The following is a 26,684-nucleotide window of genomic DNA, read 5'->3' as shown; positions in this document are numbered from 1 at the left end:
AAAAATTTATTTTTTTGGGTAAAACCGCACGGCACCCATCAATGCCGACAAGGCAGACTTCTGTGTGGAATTGCAGCCCCTTCGTGATGAGCCTTGCTCTGTGGGAATGGCACGAATGCCAAGTTGGCTAAACCAGCGGGCCAGGTGGCTCGGCAGGAGAGCGAAGCGGCTTGCAATTCAAAGGTTGCAACGAGTTCCTGACTGGGGGTTGACTCGGCCCCATCGTCACTCATCCCCCGGGGTCGATAAAATGAGTAGATCTTTGCTGGAAAGTCAACAGTGGTTTGCGCAATGGGGAGTCTTGCCCCTGTTGTAGGAACGTGGAATTTTCACAACTGGCTCAGGGCTCTAAGCAAGTGATGAGGACTGCCGCAGTGCCTATTTGAGCAGCAGGAAATCACTCCTGATTTTTTTTTTTTAAGTGGGCAGCCGTTCCTACTGGCAGGGTTGATGTGACACTCGCATGACACGCACCTGGCCCTAAATGATTCACCGCTTGCCCACCTGACTCTCACCAGTCATAGACTCACCTGATTCTCACCGCTCACCAGTTCATGCAATCCTAGTGGGCAGCTTGTCCTCCAAAAGGAGTCACATTACGGGACTCTGTGAGGTTTTCACGTTTCAAATATTTGTTGCTCATTGTCCTCCCACAGTATGAATCTCACTTCCCCCAGGCATCCATGCTGTCGACTCCCTGCCCACCTGTTCAAGTCCAGGCTCGAGACCCTCCCCATCTCCTCTGACCAAGAGTGACTGACTGCCTCTCTCTCGCTCTCCCTCGCTCTTTCTAATACATTTGCTCGCTCTTTCTGTACAGCGTCTTGAAACGTGGTCCCGAGTAGAGGCCATTCAAGTCCAAAGGGTTTCTGCAATTGTTATACATTTCTCCCTGCGTTGCTGTGTTTTCTGCAGTTGGGAACAAAAAGACCCGCGGCTGAACCATTTCAGAATCGCTATCTATTACGTGACGAGTCCGAAGAGCTACGACACTCTTTTTCACACACATCCAGTAGTTTTCGCAGATGTCCAGTAGATTTACTATTTACCGTGCCTAACGAGCCGACCTCACCCCTCTTTTCCCGCAGTGGAAGAGGCCCCTCCTGTGGTCGACAGTGACGAATCGGAAGAGCCCACCGCCTCCGGGTGGTTTGACGAGACCGCCGCCGCCGGCACCAAACCCACCGTCTCCACTCAAGAGGCGCCGGCGGGCGGTAAACGGCAAGGGGACCAAAGCCCTGTCGACGGCAAACCGTCGCCCAAAGATCACCCCGCCGCCGACGGCGCCGGGAGAGAGAGCGGCGCCAGAACGGCCGAGACGACGGGGCCCGTCGAAACTGCGCGGCCGCCGCCGCCGCCGGTGGTGGAGGCGGCGGCGGCAACCGCGACGGCCGCCGCGGCGACCAAGACTCCCAAAAAGTCCGGGGCGGCGGAGGGCGATGCGGCACGGCCGAGCGCGGCCACGGAGGAGGCCGCGACGCGGACGCCGGTCGGGAAGGGTCGCTCGGACGAGGCCAAGGCCTCGTCGGGCGGCGGTGGTGGGAAGAGTCTCGCAGGGAGCACCAACGCGGAGGACGCGACGCGGGCCCTGGCCGAGAAGCGCAAGCTGGCGCGCGAGCAGCGCGAGAAGGAGGAGCAGGAGCGCATCGCTCACGCCGAGGCCGAGAAGTGACGACCGCACGACCGCTTGCTTGCACTCGCGCGCTCTTGTACACGTGCCCACTCGCGCGCTCTTATATCGCACGCACTCGCGTAGGTTCAACATTGGCCCACGTGAATACAGATGTCCCGGTCTACGGGCGTTGGCATTTAGCGGCGTCCCCCTCCCTCCGCTCTCGGCAGGCGCATGAAGGAGGAGATCGCTCGCCGCAAGGCGGAGGAGAGGGCACGGCGCGAGGAGGAGGCGCGGCGGCTGGAGGACGAGCGCCGGGTGCAGGAGGAGGAGGAGCGGCGGCGAGCGGAGGAGGAGCGTGAGAGGAGGGAGACGGAGGAGCGGGAGCGGCAGGTGGAGATACAGAAACAGGTGCGCGTCCGTGCCCACAGCTCCCCGCCCGATACGCGCGTCGCTCGCGTGTTTTTTTGCGTCCTTACGCATGCGTGTGTGCGTGCGTGGGGGAGCGGCGGCGCAGCAGCTAGCGCGCTGCGCTACGGACCCTTGATGGCCCAAGTTTAATTCCCGCTCACGGCCAACATGAGCGGCGAATAGCCGAACCGGCTCCTGCTCCTCTTGTAGGTCAACTCCGCCTGAAATGAGTGCCTGGTGCTGTGTGGAATAAACATCGCCACCGAGGAGACGGGTGGCCGGGCGTGGTACCGGCCACCCACCCCCTCGTGTGCCTTGCCGCCCTTAATAGGTGCTTCTCGCTAACGGCGCTTGCCCCACCAGTCTAACGGCTCCGCGGGGGATCTTTGTGCGTGCGTGCGTGCGACAGAGGGAGGAGGCAGAGGTGCGGGCGAGGGAGGAGGCTGAGAAGCAGCGCGTGGAGCGCGCTCGCCAGGCTCACAAAGAGGAGCAGGAGCGGCTCGAGAGGAAAAAGGTGCCGCCTGCTCGCTCCACGCACCTCTCCGGCTTGCAGCAACTCGCCCCTCTCCACTCCCCTCCACGCGCTGTCCTCCCTCTCCGTCTCATCTCACTCTACTCCCCTCCACTCACTCTCCTACCTCTCCCCTCTCATCTCACTCTGCTCCCCTCCACTCACTCTCCTACCTCTCCCCTCTCATCTCAATCCACTCCCCTCCACGCACTGTCCTCCCTCTCCGTCTCATCTCACTCTACTCCCCTCCACGCACTGTCCTACCTCTCCCCTCTCATCTCACTCTGCTCCCCTCCACTCACTCTCCTACCTCTCCCCTCTCATCTCACTCTACTCCCCTCCACTCACTCTCCTACCTCTCCCCTCTCATCTCACTCTGCTCCCCTCCACTCACTCTCCTACCTCTCCCCTCTCATCTCAATCCACTCCCCTTCACTCACTCTCCTACCTCTCCCCTCTCATCTCAATCTACTCCCCTCCACTCACTCTCCTACCTCTCCCCTCTCATCTCACTCTACTCCCCTCCACTCACTCTCCTACCTCTCCCCTCTCATCTCAATCCACTCCCCTCCACGCACTCTCCTACCTCTCCCCTCTCATCTCACTCTACTCCCCTCCACTCACTCTCCTGCCTCTCCCCTCTCATCTCAATCCACTCTCCTCCATGCACTCTCCTACCTCTCAATTCACTCTACTCCCCACAATGCACTCTCCCACCAATTTCGACGAAAGCTTTTACGAATCTGAATCGCCCATAGCATTTGCCACCACAACCCTTCCCAGTTTTCCACTTTGAATCGTAGCTTTCTTAACGTTCACCAGTTCACTAAGCCTTGCGTCGTGTCTCTCTGTCTGCAGCGTTTGGAGCAAATTATGAAGCGGACAAGGAAATCGGAACCCAACAAGGAGGTATATCTGGGGCGAGGGGCACTTGGGGCGTGGAAATGGAAACTACCTTTGGCTCCGTAACAATTCAGTCCCGTGGGTGTAGGGATATAGAGGGCAGAAGGGGGCGATGGAGGAGGCGTGGTGACATTGGCCACTCTTATTTTAGGCGTGCAACGATGCTGCAATTGATGTTGTTGGTGCTGTTGCTGATGCCTGTATGGTGCTGATGATGATGGTGATTGTGGTGGTGATGGTAATGCCGGTACTCACGATGCGCATGATGTTGATAACGCAGGCCCTGACTGTGCGGTCGCTTGCGTTTGTGCCGAGTGCATTTGAGCAGAAAGAGGGGGGGAAGGACCTTGAGGATACTCCAGATCAGCAGAGCAACGGTGACACGGGAGACTCGCCAGGTAAAGTCTGCAAGCATAAACTAAACTTTTTTATTTGACCAAGTAAAGCCCACTGAGCTATATAGTTACTTTTTAGGGATGACCCGGCCCCAAATGATCGATCAACCAATCACTCTCAATGTATGTTGATTACAAATGTGGAGGGAAAAACCGGAGGGACCCAGAGAAAAATCCACGCGACCACATGGAGAGAGACATGCAAACTCCAAATATACAGGAATCTGGGTAGGGATTGAACCCACAATCTCCTGCGTATACTAGGCGATGTGCCCGATGTGTTCCTGGTTGTTTACTCTCTCGGTGTAATTCCAAGCGTGCATCTCTCCGATGCTTCTTTACGCACTTTTCGGCCTCTGTCCCATTTGCTTTGTCAAGGGTCCGTATTTCTGATCCGTACACGACAGCAGCAGGCCTATTACAGAGCCCCACCTCTTCCGTGCCATCGGTGACATGTTGCAGATTCAGCATGGTGAACTGGGTATCTGCTTCTACCCTTTGTTTGCCTCGAATTTACTTAACTGGTCGTAATTATCATTCATAATTAGCTACGTTTGGGTTGGATCACCGTGAAGATGTTTTGCACATTTTTAACAACCACCCTCCACTATCCAACAGACAATTGAATCAAATTTTCACTATCGATTAGATTTTTCAGGCCCCTCTCGCGAATGCGTCTCCTACCCCTGTCGTCCTCCACGCTTGAGCGCCTCGCCATGGTTAAACGACGGCGGAGTTGCTGCGGTCGGCTGCGTAGACGCGCCGGCTAAAACGGAGGCCGTGGCACGTGCGGTGCCGGTGGGGTGACCGCGTTGCAGGGCTGCTGAGCTTGAACGGACAGACGCACGCTCGGGAGGCGCCCACCGGGAACGGCAGCGCGGCAGTCGGAAGCCTGACCACGGAGGGGAGGTGAGGCCACGCACCGAGCGGGGCGTGCGCGGCTCTGTGAATAATTCGTGCGCACGGCTCCCTGAATGAATCGCACGCCTGGCTGTGAATGAGTCGCGCACGCGCCTCGATGAATGACCCGCGGACACGCGGCTCAATTAACGGATCACGCAGCTCGGCCACACGGTTATTCAAGATGAGATTATTTGTTTTTAAGTTGGATCTTTCCACCCTGTGACGCGCGCATCTGCCCCTTTGCCCCCCACACTCCTGCCGCCCCCCCCCCCGCACCACCCCGTGTCTCTCGCTTGTCCTCTTTCCCTCTCCGCCTCCCTCCCTCGCGCTCTCTCGCCCTCCCTCTCCAGCAACGGGCGAGACTTCGAGGAGCTGATCGACCTCGCGATGGAGCCGCGGTCGATGAAGGCGGCGGTGACGGCCGAGGGTGGCGACGCTGCCGCCGACACCGTCGGCAGCGCGTCGGCACCGCCGCTGCCGCCAAACCCCCCGCTCATCGCCTTCGAGGAGAACGGAGACTCGCTGGCCTGAGGTGCGGCGCCACCCGCCCCATCGCTCACCCGCCCCATCGCTCACCCGCCCCATCGCTCACCCGCCTTCACCCTTAACTAACAAACTAAACTTCTTTCAAATGTTCTTGCCGTTGGTTTTAACACCTGATGATGACTGCTTTTGTTGCAGTCGAAACGTCGTGAGAATTTTATTGTTTTATATACATTTTATTATTTTATTGTTTCCCTTCAACGTGACTTTACCGAAAGAACCAAGAATATGAATCACTGCAGTCACGAAAGCTTTAAATCAAAGTTTAAACTATTATTATTCCAGGCGAGGCCCCACCGAGCTATGTAGCTCTTTTTCAGAAGCGACCTCGCTTTCGCAAACGGTAGCGCAGCGAAGCGGCCTATCGTCACCACGTGGACATTTATAGCGGCCAAATGCTCTGAATGCGCGTCGATTCTAAATGTGGAGGGGGAAAAAAAAACAAAGGGCCCGGAGAAAAATGCGCACGACCGCGGGGACAGAGGGAGACACCGCAGGCGTGAGGGTCGGGATCGAGTTCGTAACGTCGCGCGGTAAAATACTCGACCCCTTTCTGTTGTGTTGCTCTCGTCGCGTCCTCCCACACCCCTGTCGCCTAATCGCGCGCCGTTCCGCGTTCGCTTTTCTCTCTCCGTGCGCCACCTTCCCGCTAGGACGGAGGCGAGGAACGGACGATGTCTGCCGACGTTGGGGCCGCCGGCGCTGTCCGCCGCTCGCGGGCAACCGGCGCCTCCCGCGCTCGGGCACCCACAGTTTATTGTTTTTTTTATTCCCCCCCCCCGGCCCCCCATCCGTTATCGTTTTGAGTGTTGACTGTCACGCTTCATCCACCGCCACCGCGCCACGAATCCGTCGCGCGTCATTTTGCTGCTGGGAAAAATGCGTCGACGCGTCCCCCCCCGAGTTGTGAATGTAGTTGAAGACGGAAGCGGAGAAGAGCAACGAAAAATAGATGGGGGGGTGGGGGGGAGTGAGTGAAACCGTAAATGTAAATGAAAAGGATCAGTTTAAAAATAATACTCTGTTTTAAGAAAAGCGGAACTCGAGTAAGTAAGCAGGAAAAAAAGAAAAGGAACATGATTGTAAATATTGTCAATGTAAAATTATTGTAGAAGTTGAATATTCTCTCTGTCTCTGGTCGCTCGTGAGGATTTGCGAAGCTGTGTACCACAGTGCTGTGTAGCGGGGCTCTTGTGACTTGGGGCCTGTACAGACCAACACTAAACGCGGCCAGGCTGGCTGGCTCCCCCCTCCCTCTCCGCCGCCGGCCGCTTTGCGATCTGCCGCTGCGCGTGGGGCCGTGGGGCCGCCTGCCCGCTGGCCGCCTGCGAGCCGTCGTGGTGCTCGATGGCGCAAGCGGCGCGCCGTGAGGCGAGCGCGTTGGGGGTGTGGCCACCCCGCAACGTTCATCGTCGCCTCTACCAACCCCCCCTTGGGGTTTTTTTTTTCCTCCCCCCCCCACTGGCACACCCGAGCCCAGCCAGCACGCGGGGGACAGGGCGGTTTCCCGCTGGCTCTTGAACCCGAGCCAGACTTTTGAGTTTGGCTCGGGGCCAAGCAGCGCCAGGGGCGGACCTAACGACGCATTCACTGTGCGCGTCGCCGCGTCATCCCCGCGCGTCGCCGCGTCATCCCCACGCGTCGCCGCGTCATCCCCACGCGTCACCGCGTCAGCCCCACGCGTCACCGCGTCAGCCCCACGCGTCACCGCGTCATCCCCACGAGTCACCGCGTCATCCCCACGCGTCACCGCGTCATCCCCACGAGTCACCGCGTCATCCCCACGAGTCACCGCGTCATCCATGCCGGGATGGCTTGGCATGGCCCCAGCACGGCTCGGTTGTGCCAGTGGAAAAGAAGCAGGTGCCACCACCACCGCCCTTCCTGGGTCTGTCTCACAGTCCCACCACCCCCCCTTCCCCTCCCACCGCGGGTTTTGCACTTTGAAGATGGAGGTTGGAGATTTACCGCCCTTACGTGTATTTAGGGTAACGTTTTAAGAGTTAGGCTGACGGTTTAGGCTTTGTTAGAGTGGCGCGTTAAGGCGTTGGGGGTTTTTGTCAGGTTGATGCCGTCAAGGCGAGGAGGGTAGGTGTTGAATATACTCGTTAAGAGTTAACGTTATCTTCTTTCGGGGTCATGGAATGTATTTTACAGATGGGACGGAGTTGCAGATTACTTTTTCGAGAAGCTCGCAAGATGAAACATGGTCTCAACCCTCGTGGCACCACCGCACCCGCGTCACGCTCACACGCTCGCCAAACGTCGTACGGAGTTCGAACGCCGTCGTGTTCCGTTGCATCCCCCGGATGCACGGTTGCGTCGCCGGGCCAGCGACGGAGCTCGTCGGTAAAGCCGGGGCACGCGTGATTTTGCGGCGCACGTTTTTGAATCGGTGGTCTCTTCGCTCGAGATTATCAGACGCGATGAGATATGGGGGGTGGTGAAGGGGGCAGTGGGGAGTTCACGCGTTGGCCGATAACATCGCGGCGGTGTCGTCGCTTATCCCGGTCGTCCGCTGAGCCGGCGATGGTTTGCCGTGCGCTCGACCGACGGCGGTCCGGCGTCACCGCCGTGCCGGCGGGGGATGAATGAAACGCCGTTTCGCACGAGTGACGGATTGAAACCACTTGCGTCATCGGCGCGATCGCCACCATCGCTCTTGCTCGTGGAAACGGGCGGCATGGTTTGTCGTCGCGCCGCGATGATGTTGATGCTGCTGCGGTTGGTGTCGGCACGCAGACATGCGCGCGCGCCGGTGGAGCGTTGCCGTGAGCCGGGTCGTCATAAATAGCCACGCCGTCGGGCATCCACGCACACATGGGCACTGAGATTTCCAATGTCTGGTGGTGATTCGTTTATAGAGGCCGCCTGGTGGTGGCGGCACTCCAGAGGCTCCCTCTGTGAGGAGGCCCTTGCGCCAGCAGTGACGCAAGCAATTGCAGGGCTGCGCCTTTAACATTTGTAGGACACTCGGGACATTTAAAACGATGAGAAATGAGAGAAAATACCTCTGCATGCCTCCCACCATTCTCAGCAGAAGTCATGAAATGTTTTAAATGCTCTCCTGAGTGGGGTGTCTATAAATGGATCGCCCGTACGTTATTAACCAATCGAACCAGGGATTGGATTTTTCACTGAATATTCAATGGGCGTCGCTGCTCAGACGCGAGCATTGTGGGCCACGTGATAGAGTAGCCATGGAAGTCACGAGAGGTATACCGAGCGCGATGTGCCGTGCCGGGTTCCAATGTCCATTTGAAATGTAAGTCCCAGACCTAACATTGGAACGTTTTCCATAACCCGTCCTGATGGGCCCGCCTTTTGGGGAGAGAGGTAACGATATTATTTATGCTTCGTTTAAATGTATAATTGTTTTCGTCTCGTTGATAACTTGATAATTATCGTTGTGCTGATGCAGCAACGGGAGGCCCGCATGCAACGGCAGCAGCAACCATCGGTGTCGCCGACGGAACAGCTTCGAATAGCTTCGAGACCCAACGGCTCTGCCCCCTGCGGATGAAATGCGTGGTCGATCGACGGAAATTCGATACGCGCCCTTGACGATAACGCGCGGGGTCTTGAGGGAACCCCGCGCGCGTCAGAGTTGCGAGTTTGTCTCCGACGCGCGAACACGCCGCGCGTGATGGGGGAGACGCCCGCCGTGCGTGATGGGGGAGACGCCCGCCGTGCGTGATTGGGGAGACGCCCGCCGCACACGGGGTTGTGGGGGAGGGGGTGCCCGGCTCGTGCGACGAGCAGGACGCAATGTCGAACGCCGCAAAGGGGGGGGGGGGCGGCAACCACAATGGCAAGAAGAGCCTCGGTTTTTTTTTTTTTGGGGGGGGGGACGAATTCGGTGCACGAAAACTCTAAAATGTCACAAAGAGCCGCATTGCGTGAGATTGCAAACACACAAGACACGCACTAGGTCACGAAGCTGCTGTGTCTGTAAAGAGCTGCATACGCCTCCAGAGCCGCAGGTTGGCTGACCCACCCCCCCTCCCCCCCCGGTCTAACGGGGACTGACGACGACGCATTGGTGATGGCGGTGGGTGGGGGGGCGAAAGCGCGAATCGACCCCAGGGTCGCCACCGATCCGTGACTGTGTGACTGTGGGGTCGCTTGCGGTGCGTTCCGGATCGCCGCCGCCTCGCGGCTCGGTGGCTCCCGAGCGCGCTCGACGTCTCTCCTCTGTTTAACGCGGACGGAAAGAACAAAGTTGGGATGCGCGTCTCACAATCTGTTTCACGACTCGCGTTTCGCCGAATCCTTCGGGATGAGTATACTCGGTTGCCGTTCGAACATCCACCCCCTTCGCCATCCCCTCTCCTCCCCCCCTTCCCCTTAATTAATCGCCGCGGCGATGACCGTGCACGCTGTGGGTAACCCCGCGGGTTAGGAGCACCGTGATTTTGCGAGCCACGCCGCGTGCCACTTTGCTTCGCGTATTTAGGGAAGGGCCAGGTGTGTGTGCCGTGTGTGTGTGTGTGCGCCAGGTGTGTGTATGTGAAAGTGGTGAGTGTGTGTGTGCGCCAGGTGTGTGTGTGTGTGCGCCAGGTGTGTGTATGTGAAAGTGGTGTGCTAGTGCAGTGGTGATCCCGTGTTGCTGTGCTACGAACCTGCCGACCGAAGTTTTTTTTTCTTTTTCTGTGTTGATTCCCGCTCACAGCCAACATCGGTGACGAATATCTGAACCGCTCCTGGGCGTCCGCTAGGTCGACTCAGCCTTAAATGAGTACCCGGTGCGGTGTGTAAACAACAGCCGCTGGGGAGACAAAGGCGGTCCGGGTGTGGTGCTTGACCATACCACCCCCTCGTGTGCCGTACCGGCCTTCATAGGTGCTCGCGAAGGGCACTTGCCCCGAAAGTCTGTTAAAAGACTACACGGCGGGGGGGGGGGGCCTTTGTGAATATGCGTTAGCGCGTGTGCTCGTTTTGTGTACAGAAGTGTGTCGGGGTGTGAAGGTTTTGCGTCGACGCCCGGCGTAGTCGGGGCCGTGTACAATAAAATGTGTTCAGGTGTGTGTAGGCAGGAGGTGGTGTGCACTCCCAGGTGTGCTGCGAAGGCGTGTGGAGGTACAGGGCGTGTTGGGGTGTTAACCCCCTGTGTGTGTGCGTGCGTGCACGCGCGCGAAGGTTGTGCGCGCCCCCGTGCGTTTGCTCGTGAGGTCCGTGAAGGAGGAGAGTTCCCCATGTGCTCGGTGTGCAGGTAGACGTATTTTCAGGTGAGCCCCCCAGGTGCTCTCAAATCTCCGTGGACGTGTTCCGTATGATTGTGTAGGCTTGTGCGTTTGTGTGTGTTCCGGTGTGTGTGCGTGCACGTGTGTGTGTGTATATGCGGGGAGCGGTAGTGCAGTGGTTAGCGAGCTGCTCTACGAAAACGGCGACCAGAGTTCAAATCCCGTGTCACGACCAATAACTGGCGAATATTTGAACCGGTTCCTAGGGCCTTCGGTCTTTCGACTCGGCTTTGAATGACTTTCCCTGGTGCGCGCTGTGTAATTAGCAGCACTGGGGAGACAAAGGTGGCCGGGAAAGCATGGTGCTGGCCACGCCATCCTCTCGCATGCCGTGCCGGCATTCATACACGGGGTGTGCTCGTTCACAGCACGTACCCGAAGCGGTCTGTTGAAATGCGACACCGGGGCTAGGTGTGTTCACGTTCAGTGACGCGTGTGTGTCTCACACGTTCGCCCGAAGGCGAAAATATTGGCTACAACTGGAAATGCAAATCCCTGTATCGCGGTGGTCAGGGGTTATCTGCTAGCTATGTGTTGTACTGTGTGTGTGTCTTGTTACATGTACACACATGCGTGTGTCTTGTTGTTACACGTACACACACACGCGTGCACACGCGCACACCTGCACAATGTGCAGGACTGGATATTTGTGTTGTTACCCGACCACTGGCTGTATATTCTCCGATGTCACGGGGTAGCCACGGGCACAGCGAGAGAGAGGGGCTATACTGGACGTGGTGGACGCGCCGTGCACGGGAAATATGTTTCGGGTTCACGACCCAGACAGACCCGGCTGAGATTTTGAGTCCTGCATTACAGTGTTGGAAAATGGGAGAATTTTTTGTTTTAAATCACTTGATAAATACATACGTACATATCATTCGTCGCACGTAATAGATATTTAAAATTAGGAGAGAACGCATACATGCATTAAAAAAGCACGTATACATCGGTTAAGTACAGTCCAGACTGCTGGGGCGAGTGCTATGTGTGGGCAGCAGAAGCTATGAAGGCCGGCACGCCATACGACGGGCTGGTGGCCAGCACCACTCCTCCCGGCCGCCTTTGTCTCTCCAGTGCTGATATTTTTTTTTACACCGCACCAGGTGCTCATTTGAAGTTTGGTAGACCTCGGGGAGCCTCCAGGACAATGTGTGCTGTTAATGTGCATACGCGTCGGTGTGTATGTGTGGGGTAGCTGCAGTGTAGTGGTTTGCGCACTGCACTACGAACCTGGCGACCCGAGTTCGATGTCCGCCGTCAGAGCCAACACCGGCGACGATTATCTTAACCGATCGTGGGCCCTCCCCGAGATCCACTTACCCTCAAATGAGTACCTGGTGTGATGTATAAACATAGCCACTTAGGGATACAAAGGCGACCGGGCGTGGTGTTGCCCCCCCCCCCCTCGTGTGGCGTTCCGGCCTTCATCGGTGCTACTCGCTAACAGCACTTTTCCCCAACAGTCTGTTAAGGCTACACGGGGGGGGGGGGTCTTTGTTTATGTGTGTAAGTTAGTTCTCGGTTTTAGCGTTAAATACGCGGGGGTGGTGGCGGGCGGGCGGGGGTGACACTGTAACCCAAAGATAATGTTAAACGATGCGTCGATTCATCGTTTAACATCCACGCGATACGTGTACGTAACACGCGTTCAGAAAGAAAAAAAACAAGTTGATTAAAAACACTCAGCGGTTCACGCCACGGATGGGTTGACGAAACGGCCCACTTGCTGTACTTGCCATCTCTCTTAACCGTCGTCAATGGTCGATGATATAAAATCACAGCGGCGATTAAATTAACTCCTATCGGGCATTAGCGCCCTTAAACGGCAACGCGTTGTGATGAGTCGAGCGATGGGTAACCGGCAGTGATCGATTTCCACCGATTTGTATAAACTCTCAAATGTTTTTTTTATTTTCCCCAGGTAAGGCCCCACTGAGCTATATACTATAGCTCTGTATTTTTCAGAAGCGAACTGGCCACAAATAATAGCCGGACGGAAGTGGCTCATCGTGTAGCAATGTATAGCAGCCCTAGACGCTCTAAACGTGGAGTGGGGAAAACCGGAGGACCCGGAGAAAAATCCGCGCGACCACGGGGAGCGAGCGAGAGAGAGAGAGAAACACGCAAACTAAAAAAAATATACAGCAGGCGTCAGGGTCGGGATCGCTGAACCAACGACCTCCTGCATTACCAGGCGAGGTAGTTAACATTCTCGCTGCCGCTTCGCCATCATTCGTCGTGAGCCGCTGTGCGTGGAACGGAACGGTTCGAGACGAGGTCCCTCCCGATGCGAGCCTCTTCGCCGCCGTAAACGCGTGACGTGGAGTCGGTCTTCGCGTCTCGTTGCTCCAATAGCGGAGAGTAACGAGATCCCGCGGCTCACGCTCGCCGACCATTTACCTATTTCTCTCTCTCCGTGTCGTGGTGGTTCACTGTTCTTGTTGCCGCGTTGGACTTGTAGTAGAAGTGAGTTGCCTCTATCGGAGGAGGGGGTCGGTTAATTAATTATCGTTGTTGTTGTTGCGGTCATAAGGCAGTGTGATGATGGCTCGTTACAGAGCCTGCCTTTTGCTCGCTTGGTCGTGGCGAGTGTGCACGTGTGTGCGTGTGTTAGACGAGTTATCGAACACGTTAACTAATCAACACGCAAAGACAACGTAACTAACGAGACTAAAGCTGCAACGTCTGTATGTAATAAAAGTGTACATGTTTGTGCCCCCAATCTTAAATGTCCATATTTCCCCTCTCCTATTTCCCCCCCCCCCCCCCCCACCTTTGTATCTATACCTCATTTTTTGCTTTCAATTTTTACGTAGGTTGCTGTCTGTCACTTCTAAACGCTGCAAGGATATGACAATACTGAACTGTAAACAAAATATATATGACAATAATGATATGACACGTGGCAGGTCCGCCGAGTGCTGCGATTGGGGTAACACCAACCCACAAGATGCTTCGGCACACGACAAGCAGATGCGTTGGGGTGCTGCCCCGAACCACCACCCCCCCATGCCCCCCCCCCTGTGCCCCCCCCCCCAATCGCCTCGGTTCGTGTTCCCGACGACGATGGCAACTCTCGCGCGTCGCTGTGAGCACGCGGCGTTGTCGAGGCTCGAGTCGAGTCCGTCACGCGGGGTCCCGACTCTCGATTTGACCCTTGCCATGTCAAACACCCGAACCACAACCACCCCTCGCTCCACCAGCTTCGTCGGTTAGATCAAGAGGACGTGGGCAGCAGACTGCTGGGGAGGGGTGGGGGGGGTAATCGAGCAGAAGGAAGGAAGGGGAAGTCGCTGGCGAATTCTCACCGCGCGTTTTGGTCATCGCCGTCGACCGTCCATTGTAACGTCCATCCATCCACCTCCATCTTTCGGCACGTGCTCGCCCGCAGAGGACGTCACAGCGGGTGCATGAATGTCCCCCCTCCGCCTTCCCACGCTGGTGTGAAGTGTGCACGTGGCATGTGCGTCCTGTGGTGTTTTTAAAAACGCTGGCGAATTGCCACCCGTCGTCTTTGTGGCTCGGCGGGCGGGCGGGTAACGCGCTACGTAGTTGAATTAACGCGCTCGCTTCTTCGAGAACTTGCTGCTGCTGTTGCTGGCTTGCGTTTAATTGATTGTCTCGTCATTTAAATATCGCGGCGCCCGCTCGCCCGTGACTGTCGTTTGCGCGTGACGTGAATTCGTGACGGCATGGAACCCCCGCCCACTGCACGGGAACACGCACGTACACAAAGACACGCGTAATGTTGATAATAAGAATAATAACACCAATAATAAAAACGACTGTCCCAAACTGCTACTGCTGTGAGTGTGTGATGGGAGCGGGGACCGTCTGTGATGTGACGGTGGCGCTACGATTGGGGAGAAGACGTGATCGCACTTTTGTTGTGCCGATTTACAGCTGTGGGAAAAGGGGATCTCAGAAGTAGCTCTGTGATATCCGCTTCCGCGCACCCTTGTGGGGGTGTTTGGATTGCCCTGCGCTGGGAGAGTTGTAGGCTTTTAGTTTCGTCGGCACAAGCGTACGAGCATAAATATTCTTGAGTAAACATATCACGTGTGACCGTGGTGAGACTATAAATAATGAAGTAGCACGTGGATTTGCTGACCCCTTGTGTGCGGACGTGTGAGCGTTATCTTCTCTCTTGTGGTCTCCTTGCGTTGCGGTTTCCTCTCACGTGCAAAACGTCAGTTCAATATTGACTTAAAGGTCCATATATTACAAAAAAGAAATAGACAGATCCCTCGTATAGCCTGTAACAGACTTGGGGTAAACGCTGTTAGCGAGCACCTATGAAGACCGGCACGGCACACGAGGAGGTGGGTGACCAACACCACGCCCGGCCGCCTTTGTTTCCCCAGTGGTGATGTTTACACACCGCACCAGGTACTCATTTCAGACCGAGTCGACCTGAGGAGACCCAGGGCCGTTTAAGATACTCGTCACTGGTGTTGGCCCTGAGCGGGAATCGAACTCAGCGCTAACCACTGCACTATGTGTATGTATATAAATACATATACACAACGTTCCCAAGGGTGATAATTGCGACCGAGTGTGGCATTGTCTGAACTATCCCCTGCTGTGGATTGTATTTTTTATTTTATATTTAATGACCGTTCTGCGCACGCAATTTAGAGTTGAGCTTTGTAACAACAAGAAAACCCCCAATGCCTCGCCGCCAACCCCCCCCACGGTTCGGTAATTACAGGGCACGTGGCGCGCGAAGCAATGAAACGTTACTACTGCCCCCCCCCCCGCCCGTCCTCCGTGTCTCACACGTTGTGTTTTTATGTAATGATTAAACATCGTTTTAGGATGTTTTTAGTTTTCTCTCAATGTATTTAAAATGGTGCCGTTGGCGTCGTTGCCGGATGGCGGTGGTGGCGGCTAAGCTGCACGCGGCTGCAACCAGGGTTGGTGGATCACACACAGATGTTGTGAAACTCCCTTCCCTCCGGGGGAGCATCGAGGAGGTTCCATACCCTGGGCTCGCCAGGATAAGGAGGGACAGAGAGTGGACTGATATCCATCTGTTTCCATCTGTACGGGGATAGAGTGTTGCCCCCTCTCGCTCGCAAGGCGTGGGTTTCCTCCGGTTGCTCCGGATTCCTCTTCCCCAAGTGAATAATAAACACGATTCGTCATTCATCGGCTGGAAACGTCTTAAAATATTTTTTTTTAAATCCCAATGCAGCAGTAGAACCCTCGTGAAATATATTTCTGGTACTTGGCGTAGCTGTCCTAGGCAATTACGCAAATTATATTATTATGATGTCGCATTGCGAGTCGTGACATCACCGCGTGTTGGAGAACAGGACAGTGGAAGGTGACACCGCAGAACTACTACTGAGGCCTCCGCAATTAAACTATGAACGATATTCAATTTGACCAGGTAATGCCCAGAGCTACGTAGCGACCTCGCCACAAATGATGGTTCAGCGAAGTGGCTCATCGTCGTGCGGGAAATGCATAGCAGACAAATACTCGAAACGCGCGTTTATAAATGCGGAGAGGAAGGGAAGTAAAAAAAAAACGAGAAAAATCCACGCGTCCACGGGGAGAGAGAGAGAGACACACACGCAAACTCCAAATAGACAACAGGCGTCAGGGCCGGGATCGAAACCCACGCGACCACGGGGAGAGAGAGGGAGAGAGAGATACACACGCAAACTCCAAATAGACAACAGGCGTCAGGGCCGGGATCGAAACCCACGATCTCTCCTTGCAGACCAGGCGGGGCAATTTACATCTCCGAGCCACCGCTGCGGCTCCCACTCAGTCGCTGCGATCCCCTGCAGCTTGCCACCGCTGCCACTGCGGATGGAGCGAGCGAGAGTCGTGATGTGCGGTGTGGTACGAGACAAGGCGAGGGTGTGGTGGTGGTGGTGGCGTTGGTGGTGGTGGTGGCGATGGTGGTGATGGCGATGGCGTGGCGTGGAGAATTTCGCTCGGCAGTGTCGATTGGAAAATCCAAATATAAACGCCACGTGCCGAGGAGAAGGAGGCTCACAACTGTGCGTGTGGCACATGCGGGTGCTGTGTGCGGGTGCTGTGTGCGGGTGTGTGTGGGTGTGTGTGGAGCGGCAGTGCTGTGATTCGCGCTACGCTGCGCTAAGAACCACGGCCACCCGAGGTCGATTCCCGCTCACGGTCCTGGGCCTACCCTAGGTGGACTCAGCCTCAAATGAGTACCTGGTGTGGTGTGTAAACATCGCCGCTAGGGAGACAAAAGCGGCCGGGCGTGGTGCTGGTCACCCACCCCCTCGTGTGTCGTGCCGGCCTTCATAGGTGCTCGATAACAGCACTTGCCCCAACAGTCGGTTAAGGCTATACGGGGGAATTTTGTATTTGTCTTGTGCATATGTATAACATGTATACATATTGCCTGTATTGTACATACTGCGCACAACAAAGATAAAGAACCCCTGTATAGCCTTTAACAGACTGGCAAGTGCTGTGAGCGAGCACCTATGAAGGCCGAGGGGATAGGTGTCCGGCAGCTGATGATGTTTACACATCGCCCCAGGTACTCATTTGAGGCTGAGTCGATCTAGGGAAGGGCCACCACCGGTTCACATAATTGTCACTGGTGTTGACCGGGTTTGTGGCACCCAATACACTCTTCCACACAGGCTGCACACACGCACACTCATGCCATACACTCAAGTGCCGGATTAAGCTAATGCGGGGCCTGTAGCATTTTTATAAAGGGGCCCTAAAAAATGTAAATAAATGTTTTACTTGTATAGTAAAGTAATTGTATTTTCTCATTTGCTATACAACCAGATAATACGACAAATCGCTAACCTTAAACACCCGGTCGTTCATTAAAGTTGAAGGCGGTATAGTACTATAGTAATAGAGCAAGTGCAGAATCACTGAACCGGAATTGACAGCTCGAAAGCATTTAGCGCGGGGCTCTTGAAAGTGCGGAGTCCGTAGCATTTGTAGCTACTTGTGCTACTAGGATAATCCGGCACTGGGCACACACACAGACGATACTGCTGTGGATAAATGTCAGACATGACCCAATGTGCTTGGAATTTATGCAATTTAATTCATACGCACACAGAGATAAGACAAAGACCCCCCGTATAGCCTGAGCAGACCGTCCGAGCAAGTGCTGTTCGCGAGCACCTATGAAGGCCGAAGGGGTGGGTGGCCAGCACCACGCCCAACCGCCTTTGTCTCCCTCGTGGCGATGTTCACACACACCGCACCAGGTTCTCATTTAAGGCTGAGTCCACCTAGGGGAAGGCCTAGGACCGGTTCAGAATCGTCACTGGGCGTTGGCCGTGAGCGGCGATCGAAAGTCGGCTCGCCGGGTTATCGAATAGAACCAAAGAGTATGGATCCTTGCAGTCACGAAAGCTTCAAATCTAGAATTGATAGCCTCTACGGGGAGGGTTTTCACCTGTCTGTTTTTAACAGACGAGACAAGAAGTCACAGCTCATCGAGACGCTGACCTTCCTCAAAAGATGCCGCGACCACACAGCTTAAAGGACGCGACCTGGGCTTGGCTGTCTTCACTCCAACGCTGTCCTCTGGACAGCACGGTCCCTTCACCTGATGAAGCCCACTTGTGTTGTGGCCGAAACGTCGCGATTTTTGTTGTTTTACTACGTGACTTCACCGAATAGAACCAAAGAGTTTGTAGCGCAGCGCCCTAATCCACGACACTACCGCTCCCCCACCACAGAGACGCGCCACAGTCACACGCCCCGGTGGCAGCCTCGACAGACTGTCGGCAAACGCGGAATGTAGTTGGCGTGGCGCGGGTCAGGTGCCTCGCCCCGGCTTCTCGCTCTCAAGGCCCTCGCGAGTCCACAAAGGCTGAGGCGCTGATACCGTGCGGGAGAAATGCTGACACTCCCCCCCCCCCTCTCTAAGTATTGCACGCATGTTGAACGTCATTAAGAAGCGCAGCACGCCGGTGTGATGAACTCGTAACTAATTGGCACGGTTTGTTTACGGGACACGTCTTACGAGGATTGGCTGTGTCGGCTGGTGTGCGCGTTTGTCGACATCTATATTTACGTGATGTAAACATACTCTTTGGTTCTATTCGAATTACGTGATGTAATTCGTTACGTGATGTAACCCTAAAATTACGTGATGTAACCCTAAAATTAACGTATACAACCTGCTTCAAACAAATGTTAACACTTACATGAGACTATCGTTTTTAATGGATAAAGAACGGATGATACTACACTGTAACGTGATAACAAATGTAATGTTAATAGCTTCAAAAAGTCAAAGAGTCTCTCCAATTGTTCGTCATCGTTGTCAACGCGTCAGCCTGGAATCTTCTCCAGGTGATCTCCAGAGCCCGCAGGCGGCACATCTCGTGGCGTTATTGCAAATTCTCCGAAGTGTTAACGTTTTTTTGAAGCGCCCTGTATAATGGATAATATTCAGTTTAACGTTGCGGTGTTGTGCAAAAGTAATTATTACTGGCCAAGACGAATTCAAGAACCATTTAAATTGAGAGAAATGTTAATAAATTTAACCGCTCTGACATATACAGGCTTAGTGCGGCCTGGAAGCGTATTATTAAGCAGTACATATTACAATTACAATTCCTCATAGAGGAAACGCAATACTAATGTACTTATTACTAATCTATTATAGAGTTACAATGCCCCCCCCGCCCTCCTCCTCCGCCTCTGATCTCTGCATCTGATGGGTTCAGTGATGACGTCATCCAGCACTATTTAAGACCTGAAGCAGGTGGATTGCTTCACAATTCTGGCAAATCGCCTGCTGATGCCGGATGTAATTACCAGCTAAACGTCGTACTACTCAACTTGTAAATGTTGTGGATTTACTCTCCAACACACCGGTGGGCTGAAGTAGTCACTAATTGGCGCGTTTTGTTTCGGTGACAACTCCCTTGCTATATTCTTGGTTCTTTCGGTAAAGTCACGTAGAAGGGAAACAATAAAATAATACAAATATTAAACAATAAAATTCTCACGACGTTTCGACTGCAACACAAGCAATCATCATCAGGTGTGAAAAAAAAGTGGCGGTTTAAAAAAAAACGCCATTTTTTTCAAATTTTCTTGCTGTGGTTTAAAAAAAAAACATGACACTTTTTTCAAATTTTCTTGCTGTGGTTTTCACACCTGATGATGATTGCTTGTGTTTTAGTCGAAACGTCGTGATAATTTTATTGTTTTATATTTTTATTATTTTATTGTTTCCCTTCTACGTGACTTTACCGAAAAAAGCAAGAATATGAATCACTGCAGTCACGAAAGCTTTAAATCAAAAACTCCCTTACTGATTGGCCGTGTCGGGTGGTGGAGGGGTTACGACACATTTACACTTACGCGATCTAACCCAACAACCTGTGTTATTAATTTTTGACTTAAAACTTTCGTGACGGCAGGAATTCAGATTCTTGGTTCTTTGGGTAAAGTCACGTAGATACAATTTTTTTTATTAAATGTAAAACAAAAATTGTTAAAAATGTAAAAAAAAAAATATTTATTTTATTATTTTACTTTTATTTTCTATCTACGTGACTTTACTGTATTGTGAATGATTATGATGAATGAATGATATTGGTCGCAAAAACCTACCACGTGCTCAACTGATGTTGAACTTCTTTCGCGTGGTGGCACGCAAGCCGAACGCGCTTACCGGAGGTTGCGTGGGGGAAATACAACAAACTCAGCACGACAAGAAGCAGCTCTGAAGAAAACACATTCCTGCGGAGGGAGCTGGTAGGAACGTTGGGTTGCTCGGTCAGTGGCCAGGGTCAACGGCGGCACCACCACGTGGTGTATTCCGCACAATATGCCCGACTGTGAGGGCGGGCACAAGCCGGCGCGAGTAGGTGAAACGTTGAGTTTTATAAGGGCACCACGGGGTGACCAGCCCCTCCCCACCTAGCCCCACCCCTCCCACCCCCCACCTAGCCCCACCCCTCCCACCCCCCACCTAGCCCCACCCCTCCCACCCCCCACCTAGCCCCACCCCTCCCACCCCCCACCTAGCCCCACCCCTCCCACCCCCCACCTAGCCCCACCCCCCACCTAGCCCCACCCCTCCCACCCCTCCCACCCCCCACCTAGCCCCACCCCTCCCACCCCCCACCTAGCCCCACCCCTCCCACCCCCCACCTAGCCCCACCCCTCCCACCCCCCACCTAGCCCCACCCCTCCCACCCCCCACCTAGCCCCACCCCTCCCACCCCCCACCTAGCCCCACCCCTCCCACCCCCCACCTAGCCCCACCCCTCCCACCCCCCACCTCTCCCACCCCCCACCTAGCCCCACCCCTCCCACCCCCCACCTAGTCCCACCCCTCCCACCCCCCACCTAGCCCTACCCCCCACCTAGCCCCACCCCTCCCACCCCCCACCTAGCCCCACCCCCCACCTAGCCCCACCCTTCCCACCCCCCACCTAGCCCCACCCCCCACCTAGCCCCACCCCTCCCACCCCCCACCTAGCCCCACCCCTCCCACCCCCCACCTAGCCCCACCCCTCCCACCCCCCACCTAGCCCCACCCCTCCCACCCCCCACCTAGCCCCACCCCTCCCACCCCCCACCTAGCCCCACCCCTCCCACCCCCCACCTAGCCCCACCCCTCCCACCCCCCACCTAGCCCCACCCCTCCCACCCCCCACCTAGCCCCACCCCTCCCACCCCCCACCTAGCCCCACCCCTCCCACCCCCCACCTAGCCCCACCCCTCCCACCCCCCACCTAGCCCCACCCCTCCCACCCCCCACCTAGCCCCACCCCTCCCACCCCCCACCTAGCCCCACCCCTCCCACCCCCCACCTAGCCCCACCCCCCACCTAGCCCCACCCCTCCCACCCCCCACCTAGCCCCACCCCCCACCTAGCCCCACCCAGCCCCACCCCCCACCTAGCCCCACCCCTCCCACCCCCCACCTAGCCCCACCCCTCCCACCCCCCACCTAGCCCCACCCCTCCCACCCCCCACCTAGCCCCACCCCTCCCACCCCCCACCTAGCCCCACCCCTCCCACCCCCCACCTAGCCCCACCCCTCCCACCCCCCACCTAGCCCCACCCCTCCCACCCCCCACCTAGCCCCACCCCTCCCACCCCCCACCTAGCCCCACCCCTCCCACCCCCCACCTAGCCCCACCCCTCCCACCCCCCACCTAGCCCCACCCCTCCCACCCCCCACCTAGCCCCACCCCTCCCACCCCCCACCTAGCCCCACCCCTCCCACCCCCCACCTAGCCCCACCCCTCCCACCCCCCACCTAGCCCCACCCCTCCCACCCCCCACCTAGCCCCACCCCCCACCTAGCCCCACCCCTCCCACCCCCCACCTAGCCCCACCCCACCCTCCCCCCACCTAGCCCCACCCCACCCCACCCTCCCCCCACCTAGCCCCACCCCACCCCACCCTCCCCCCACCTAGCCCCACCCCACCCTCCCCCCACCTAGCCCCACCCCACCCTCCCCCCACCTAGCCCCACCCCACCCTCCCCCCACCTAGCCCCACCCCACCCTCCCCCCACCTAGCCCCACCCCACCCTCCCCCCACCTAGCCCCACCCCACCCTCCCCCCACCTAGCCCCATCCCACCCTCCCCCCACCTAGCCCCACCCCACCCTCCCCCCACCTAGCCCCACCCCACCCTCCCCCCACCTAGCCCCACCCCACCCTCCCCCCACCTAGCCCCACCCCACCCTCCCCCCACCCTCCCCCCACCCTCCCCCCACCCTCCCCCCACCCTCCCCCCACCCTCCCCCCACCCCCCACCCTCCCCCCACCCCCCACCCTCCCCCCACCCTCCCCCCACCCTCCCCCCACCCTCCCCCCACCCTCCCCCCACCCTCCCCCCACCCTCCCCCCACCCTCCCCCCACCTAGCCCCACCTCCCCCCACCCTCCCCCCACCCTCCCCCCACCCTCCCCCCACCCTCCCCCCACCCTCCCCCCACCTAGCCCCACCCAGCCCCACCCTCTCCACCCAGCCCCTCCCATTTTTGGATGTACGACGGACGGATACAATAATCCCCTGTGGGCTGGTGGTGTAACCAGGAGGTTCCTACCAGTATTAATCCGCGTGTATCGACGACATTACTCACTGATACGCAACGCGATAGGAGTCCCTGACTAACACAACACGCACACAACCCACGAATACACAACGTCCAACACACAACCGCGTGAACGAAGGAAGCGTGGTTGGTGTTCGTGGTTAGGGATGAACTTTTGGGAGGCTTGCATCTTGACCTTTTTGCTCGTTTGATCATGGAGTCACATTTGACCTTTGTGATTTCATCTGGGTGCTGTGCGTGTTGTCACTTAATGTGAAATGTCGCAGTGTGTCTCAAAATATCATCACCAACAGCAAAGACGGCCACAATCTCACAATCCTACAACACAATCTTACAACACAATCTTACAACACAATCTTACAACACAATCCTACAACACACTATGGAGAGGCACCAGGACCGGTTCTGATATTCGTGAGGAGCGGGAATCGAACTCGCGTCGCCGGTCTTCGTAGCGCAGGGCGCTATCCGCTACTCTCCCGTTCCGCACACGTAGACACATATACAAAGACAAATACCCTCCGTATAGCCTTAACAGACTGTAGGGGCAAGTGCTGTTAGCGAGCACACTATGAAGGCCGGCACGGCACACGAGGGGGTGGGTGGCCAGCACCACTTCCGGCCGCCTTTGTCTCCCCAGTGGCAATGCTTTCACACTGAACCAGGTACTCAATTGGGGCTAAGTCGACCTAGGGGAGGCCCAGGACCGGGTCAGATAATCGTCACTGATTTTGGCCGTGAGCAGGAATCGAACTCGGGTTGCCAGGTTCGTAACAAAGGGCGCTAACCGCTACAGTACCGTTCCACACACACATACACACACTCTCACAAACACACACAGGCACCCCACGGCTACACAGGTGAGGGAGGCGTTCACCTTGGAACATTCCATTCCTCGGGATGGGAGGGGTGGACCGGGTCGTGCCATGCACCGCGGGGAGGGGGGGGGGTACCCATGGCTACAGTGGCAGGGAACATCACGTGACTCGGGGGGACGCTTGGAGTCGAGTGGGGCTAGGGTCAGAATCAAGGTCGCGGTCAGAGCTAGTGTCTGTGTGGTTAGTGTGGTTAGGGTCAGAGTTAGTGTCTGTGTGGTTAGTGTGGTTAGGGTTAGAGCTAGTGTCTGTGTGGTTAGTGTGGTTAGGGTCAGAGTTAGTGTCTGTGTGGTTAGTGTGGTTAGGGTTAGAGCTAGTGTCTGTGTGGTTAGTGTGGTTAGGGTCAGAGCTAGTGTCTATGTGGTTAGTGTGGTTAGTGTGGTTAGGGCTAGTGTCTGTGTGGTTAGTGTGGTTAGGGTCAGAGCTAGTGTCTGTGTGGTTAGTGTGGTTAGGGTCAGAGCTAGTGTCTGTGTGGTTAGCGTGGTTAGGGTCAGAGCTAGTGTCTGTGTGGTTAGTGTGGTTAGGGTCAGAGCTAGTGTCTGTGTGGTTAGTGTGGTTAGGGTCAGAGCTAGTGTCTGTGTGGTTAGTGTGGTTAGGGTCAGAGCTAGTGTCTGTGTGGTTAGTGTGGTTAGGGTCAGAGCTAGTGTCTGTGTGGTTAGTGTGGTTAGGGTCAGAGCTAGTGTCTGTGTGGTTAGTGTGGTTAGGGTCAGAGCTAGTGTCTGTGTGGTTAGTGTGGTTAGGGTTAGAGCTAGTGTCTGTGTGGTTAGTGTGGTTAGTGTGGTTAGGGTTAGGGCTAGTGTCTGTGTGGTTAGTGTGGTTAGGGTTAGAGCTAGTGTCTGTGTGGTTAGTGTGGTTAGTGTGGTTAGGGTTAGAGCTAGCGTCTGTGTGGTTAGTGTGGTTAGGGTTAGAGCTAGTGTCTGTGTGGTTAGTGTGGTTAGGGTTAGAGCTAGCGTCTGTGTGGTTAGTGTGGTTAGGGTTAGAGCTAGTGTCTGTGTGGTTAGTGTGGTCAGGGCTAGTGTCTGTGTGGTTAGTGTGGTTAGGGTCAGGGCTAGTGTCTGTGTGGTTAGTGTGGTTAGGGTCAGAGCTAGTGTCTGGGTGGTTAGTGTGGTTAGGGCTAGTGTCTAGGTGGTTAGTGTGGTTAGGGTCAGAGCTAGTGTCTGTGTTGTTAGTGTGGTTAGGGTCAGAGCTAGTGTCTGTGTGGTTAGTGTGGTTATGGTCAGAGCTAGTGTCTGTGTGGTTAGTGTAGTTAGGGCTAGTGTCTGTGTGGTTAGTGTGGTTAGGGCTAGTGTCTGTGTGGTTAGTGTGGTTAGGGTCAGAGCTAGTGTCTGTGTGGTTAGTGTGGTTAGGGTCAGAGCTAGTGTCTGTGTGGTTAGTGTGGTTAGGGTCAGAGCTAGTGTCTGTGTGGTTAGTGTGGTTAGGGTCAGAGCTAGTGTCTGTGTGGTTAGTGTGGTTAGGGTCAGAGCTAGTGTCTGTGTGGTTAGTGTGGTTAGGGCTAGTGTCTGTGTGGTTAGTGTGGTTAGGGCTAGTGTCTGTGTGGTTAGTGTGGTTAGGGTCAGAGCTAGTGTCTGTGTGGTTAGTGTGGTTAGTGTGGTTAGGGCTAGTGTCTAGGTGGTTAGTGTGGTTAGGGCTAGTGTCTGTGTGGTTAGTGTGGTTAGGGCTAGTGTCTGGGTGGTTAGTGTGGTTATGGTTAGTGTCTGTGTGGTTAGTGTGGTTATGGTTAGTGTCTGTGTGGTTAGTGTGGTTAGGATTTGTGTCTGGGTGGTTAGTGTGGTTAGGGCTAGTGTCTGTGTGGTTAGTGTGGTTAGTGTGGTTAGGGCTAGTGTCTGTGTGGTTAGTGTGGTTAGGGCTAGTGTCTGGGTGGTTAGTGTGGTTAGGGCTAGTGTCTGTGTGGTTAGTGTGGTTAGGGCTAGTGTCTGGTAACGGGCATTGCGTTAACATTTATCTTATGAGATCGCACAGTCCCGGTCAGAGACCTAGGGCTGATTCATTCAATTATATCCGGGGTTTGGTCTTCAACGGAAAAGGCGGAAACTCTACGCACTGCGCAAGCTCCAGGGGGGCAATCCTTCCAATTCTGCGGAACGAATTATCTTTGTTGAGTGGGGGTGGGGGGCGAGGTCGTTGTCTTCATGTCACGTACAGCAAGCTGCCTGCACCGTGACCCTCCACCCTCCATCGCAGGGCCTCTTGGGAGGTCATCCGGTCTCAGGCACTGGGTTCGCTCCTCGCACCTACCCGGGCAGATGGCAGCGTCAGGCGGGGAAGGAGAGAGGAGGGGAGGGGGATTAACAACTTCCAATCTCTTGAGGTGTCTCATTAAAGATGCCCCCCTCCCCCCTTCCATTGCCCCGTTGCGTGTATGTTGCCCAGGGGGGCTGAGTTGCAACTCCCAGGACCGCACAGAACGTGTCTAGCAAATGTGGCGGGCCTCACACGTGAAAGGAACCGTCTCAGGACAAAGATGTAATCCCGCGTAGCCGTAAATAGACGACTGGGGGAAGTTGCTGTGAGCGAGCTACGGCCAACGCGGCACACGGGGGTGACCAATAGCACGTCCGGCCACCTTTGTATCCCCAGTGCCGGTGTGTAAACGCCGTGCCAGGTACACATTTTTTTTGAAAGGCTGGGTCGACTTAACTATAGGCCCAGCACTGGTTGAAATATTCGCCGCTGGTATATGGTCCTGAGCGAGAATCGAACCCGGGTGACTGGGTTTGGAGCGCAGTGCGCGAACCGCTACACTTGCCCCTCCATGCAAATGCAAACATCTCCCGTATATTCTTGGTTCTTTCGGTAAAGTCACGTAGAAGGGAAACAATAAAATATATATTTTTTATTTTATTGTTTCCCTTCTACGTGACTTTACCGAAAGAACCAAGAATATGAATCCCTGCAGTCACGAAAGCTTTAAATCAAAATCTCCCGTATAGCCTTCACAGACTTTTGGGGCAAGTGCTGTTAGCGAGTAGCAAGCGTCTATTAAGGGCCTGACACGGCACACGAGGGGATGGGTGGCCACAGCAACCAGGCTCGCTCTCTCGAATCTCGAACTCACAGACACACACACACTCACCCAATCTCATACACTCACAGCCACTCTCAGATTATATACAATGTCACACCAACCCTCTCAGACAGTTACACAACAGTCGCAAGAGCAGTACGTCTTACATGAAGACAAAGATCCCCCAGGTAACCTTGTAAGACTTTTAGGGCAAGTGATGTT

At 55.6% G+C, this 26,684-nt stretch overlaps 1 protein-coding gene across 8 annotated transcripts in view; it reads left to right on the top strand.

Moving 5' to 3' along the window:
• Window positions 1–14,319, top strand: part of LOC116952972 (uncharacterized) — a 75,043-nt gene extending 60,724 nt beyond the window's left edge. For 7 of the 8 annotated variants that reach the window (XM_076074660.1, XM_076074661.1, XM_076074658.1 and 4 more), the window contains 8 exons: window positions 1,089–1,668; window positions 1,843–2,023; window positions 2,433–2,537; window positions 3,393–3,443; window positions 3,766–3,835; window positions 4,651–4,741; window positions 5,086–5,267; window positions 5,932–14,319. In XM_076074660.1, coding sequence (XP_075930775.1) covers window positions 1,089–1,668; window positions 1,843–2,023; window positions 2,433–2,537; window positions 3,393–3,443; window positions 3,766–3,835; window positions 4,651–4,741; window positions 5,086–5,266 — 1,259 coding nt within the window. In that variant the 3' untranslated portion in view covers window position 5,267; window positions 5,932–14,319. The remainder of the gene's footprint in view (window positions 1–1,088; window positions 1,669–1,842; window positions 2,024–2,432; window positions 2,538–3,392; window positions 3,444–3,765; window positions 3,836–4,650; window positions 4,742–5,085; window positions 5,268–5,931) is intronic. The other variant, XR_012947142.1, reaches the window with a different exon arrangement.
• Window positions 14,320–26,684: the final 12,365 nt, after the last annotated feature.

Source organism: Petromyzon marinus, chromosome 49 (genome assembly GCF_048934315.1).
Source record: "Petromyzon marinus isolate PM22_M1 ecotype Great Lakes invasive population chromosome 49, UKy_Petmar_22M1.pri1.0, whole genome shotgun sequence".
Classification (NCBI taxonomy): Eukaryota; Metazoa; Chordata; class Hyperoartia; order Petromyzontiformes; family Petromyzontidae; genus Petromyzon; species Petromyzon marinus.
This window is presented reverse-complemented; position numbering and strand designations above follow the sequence as displayed.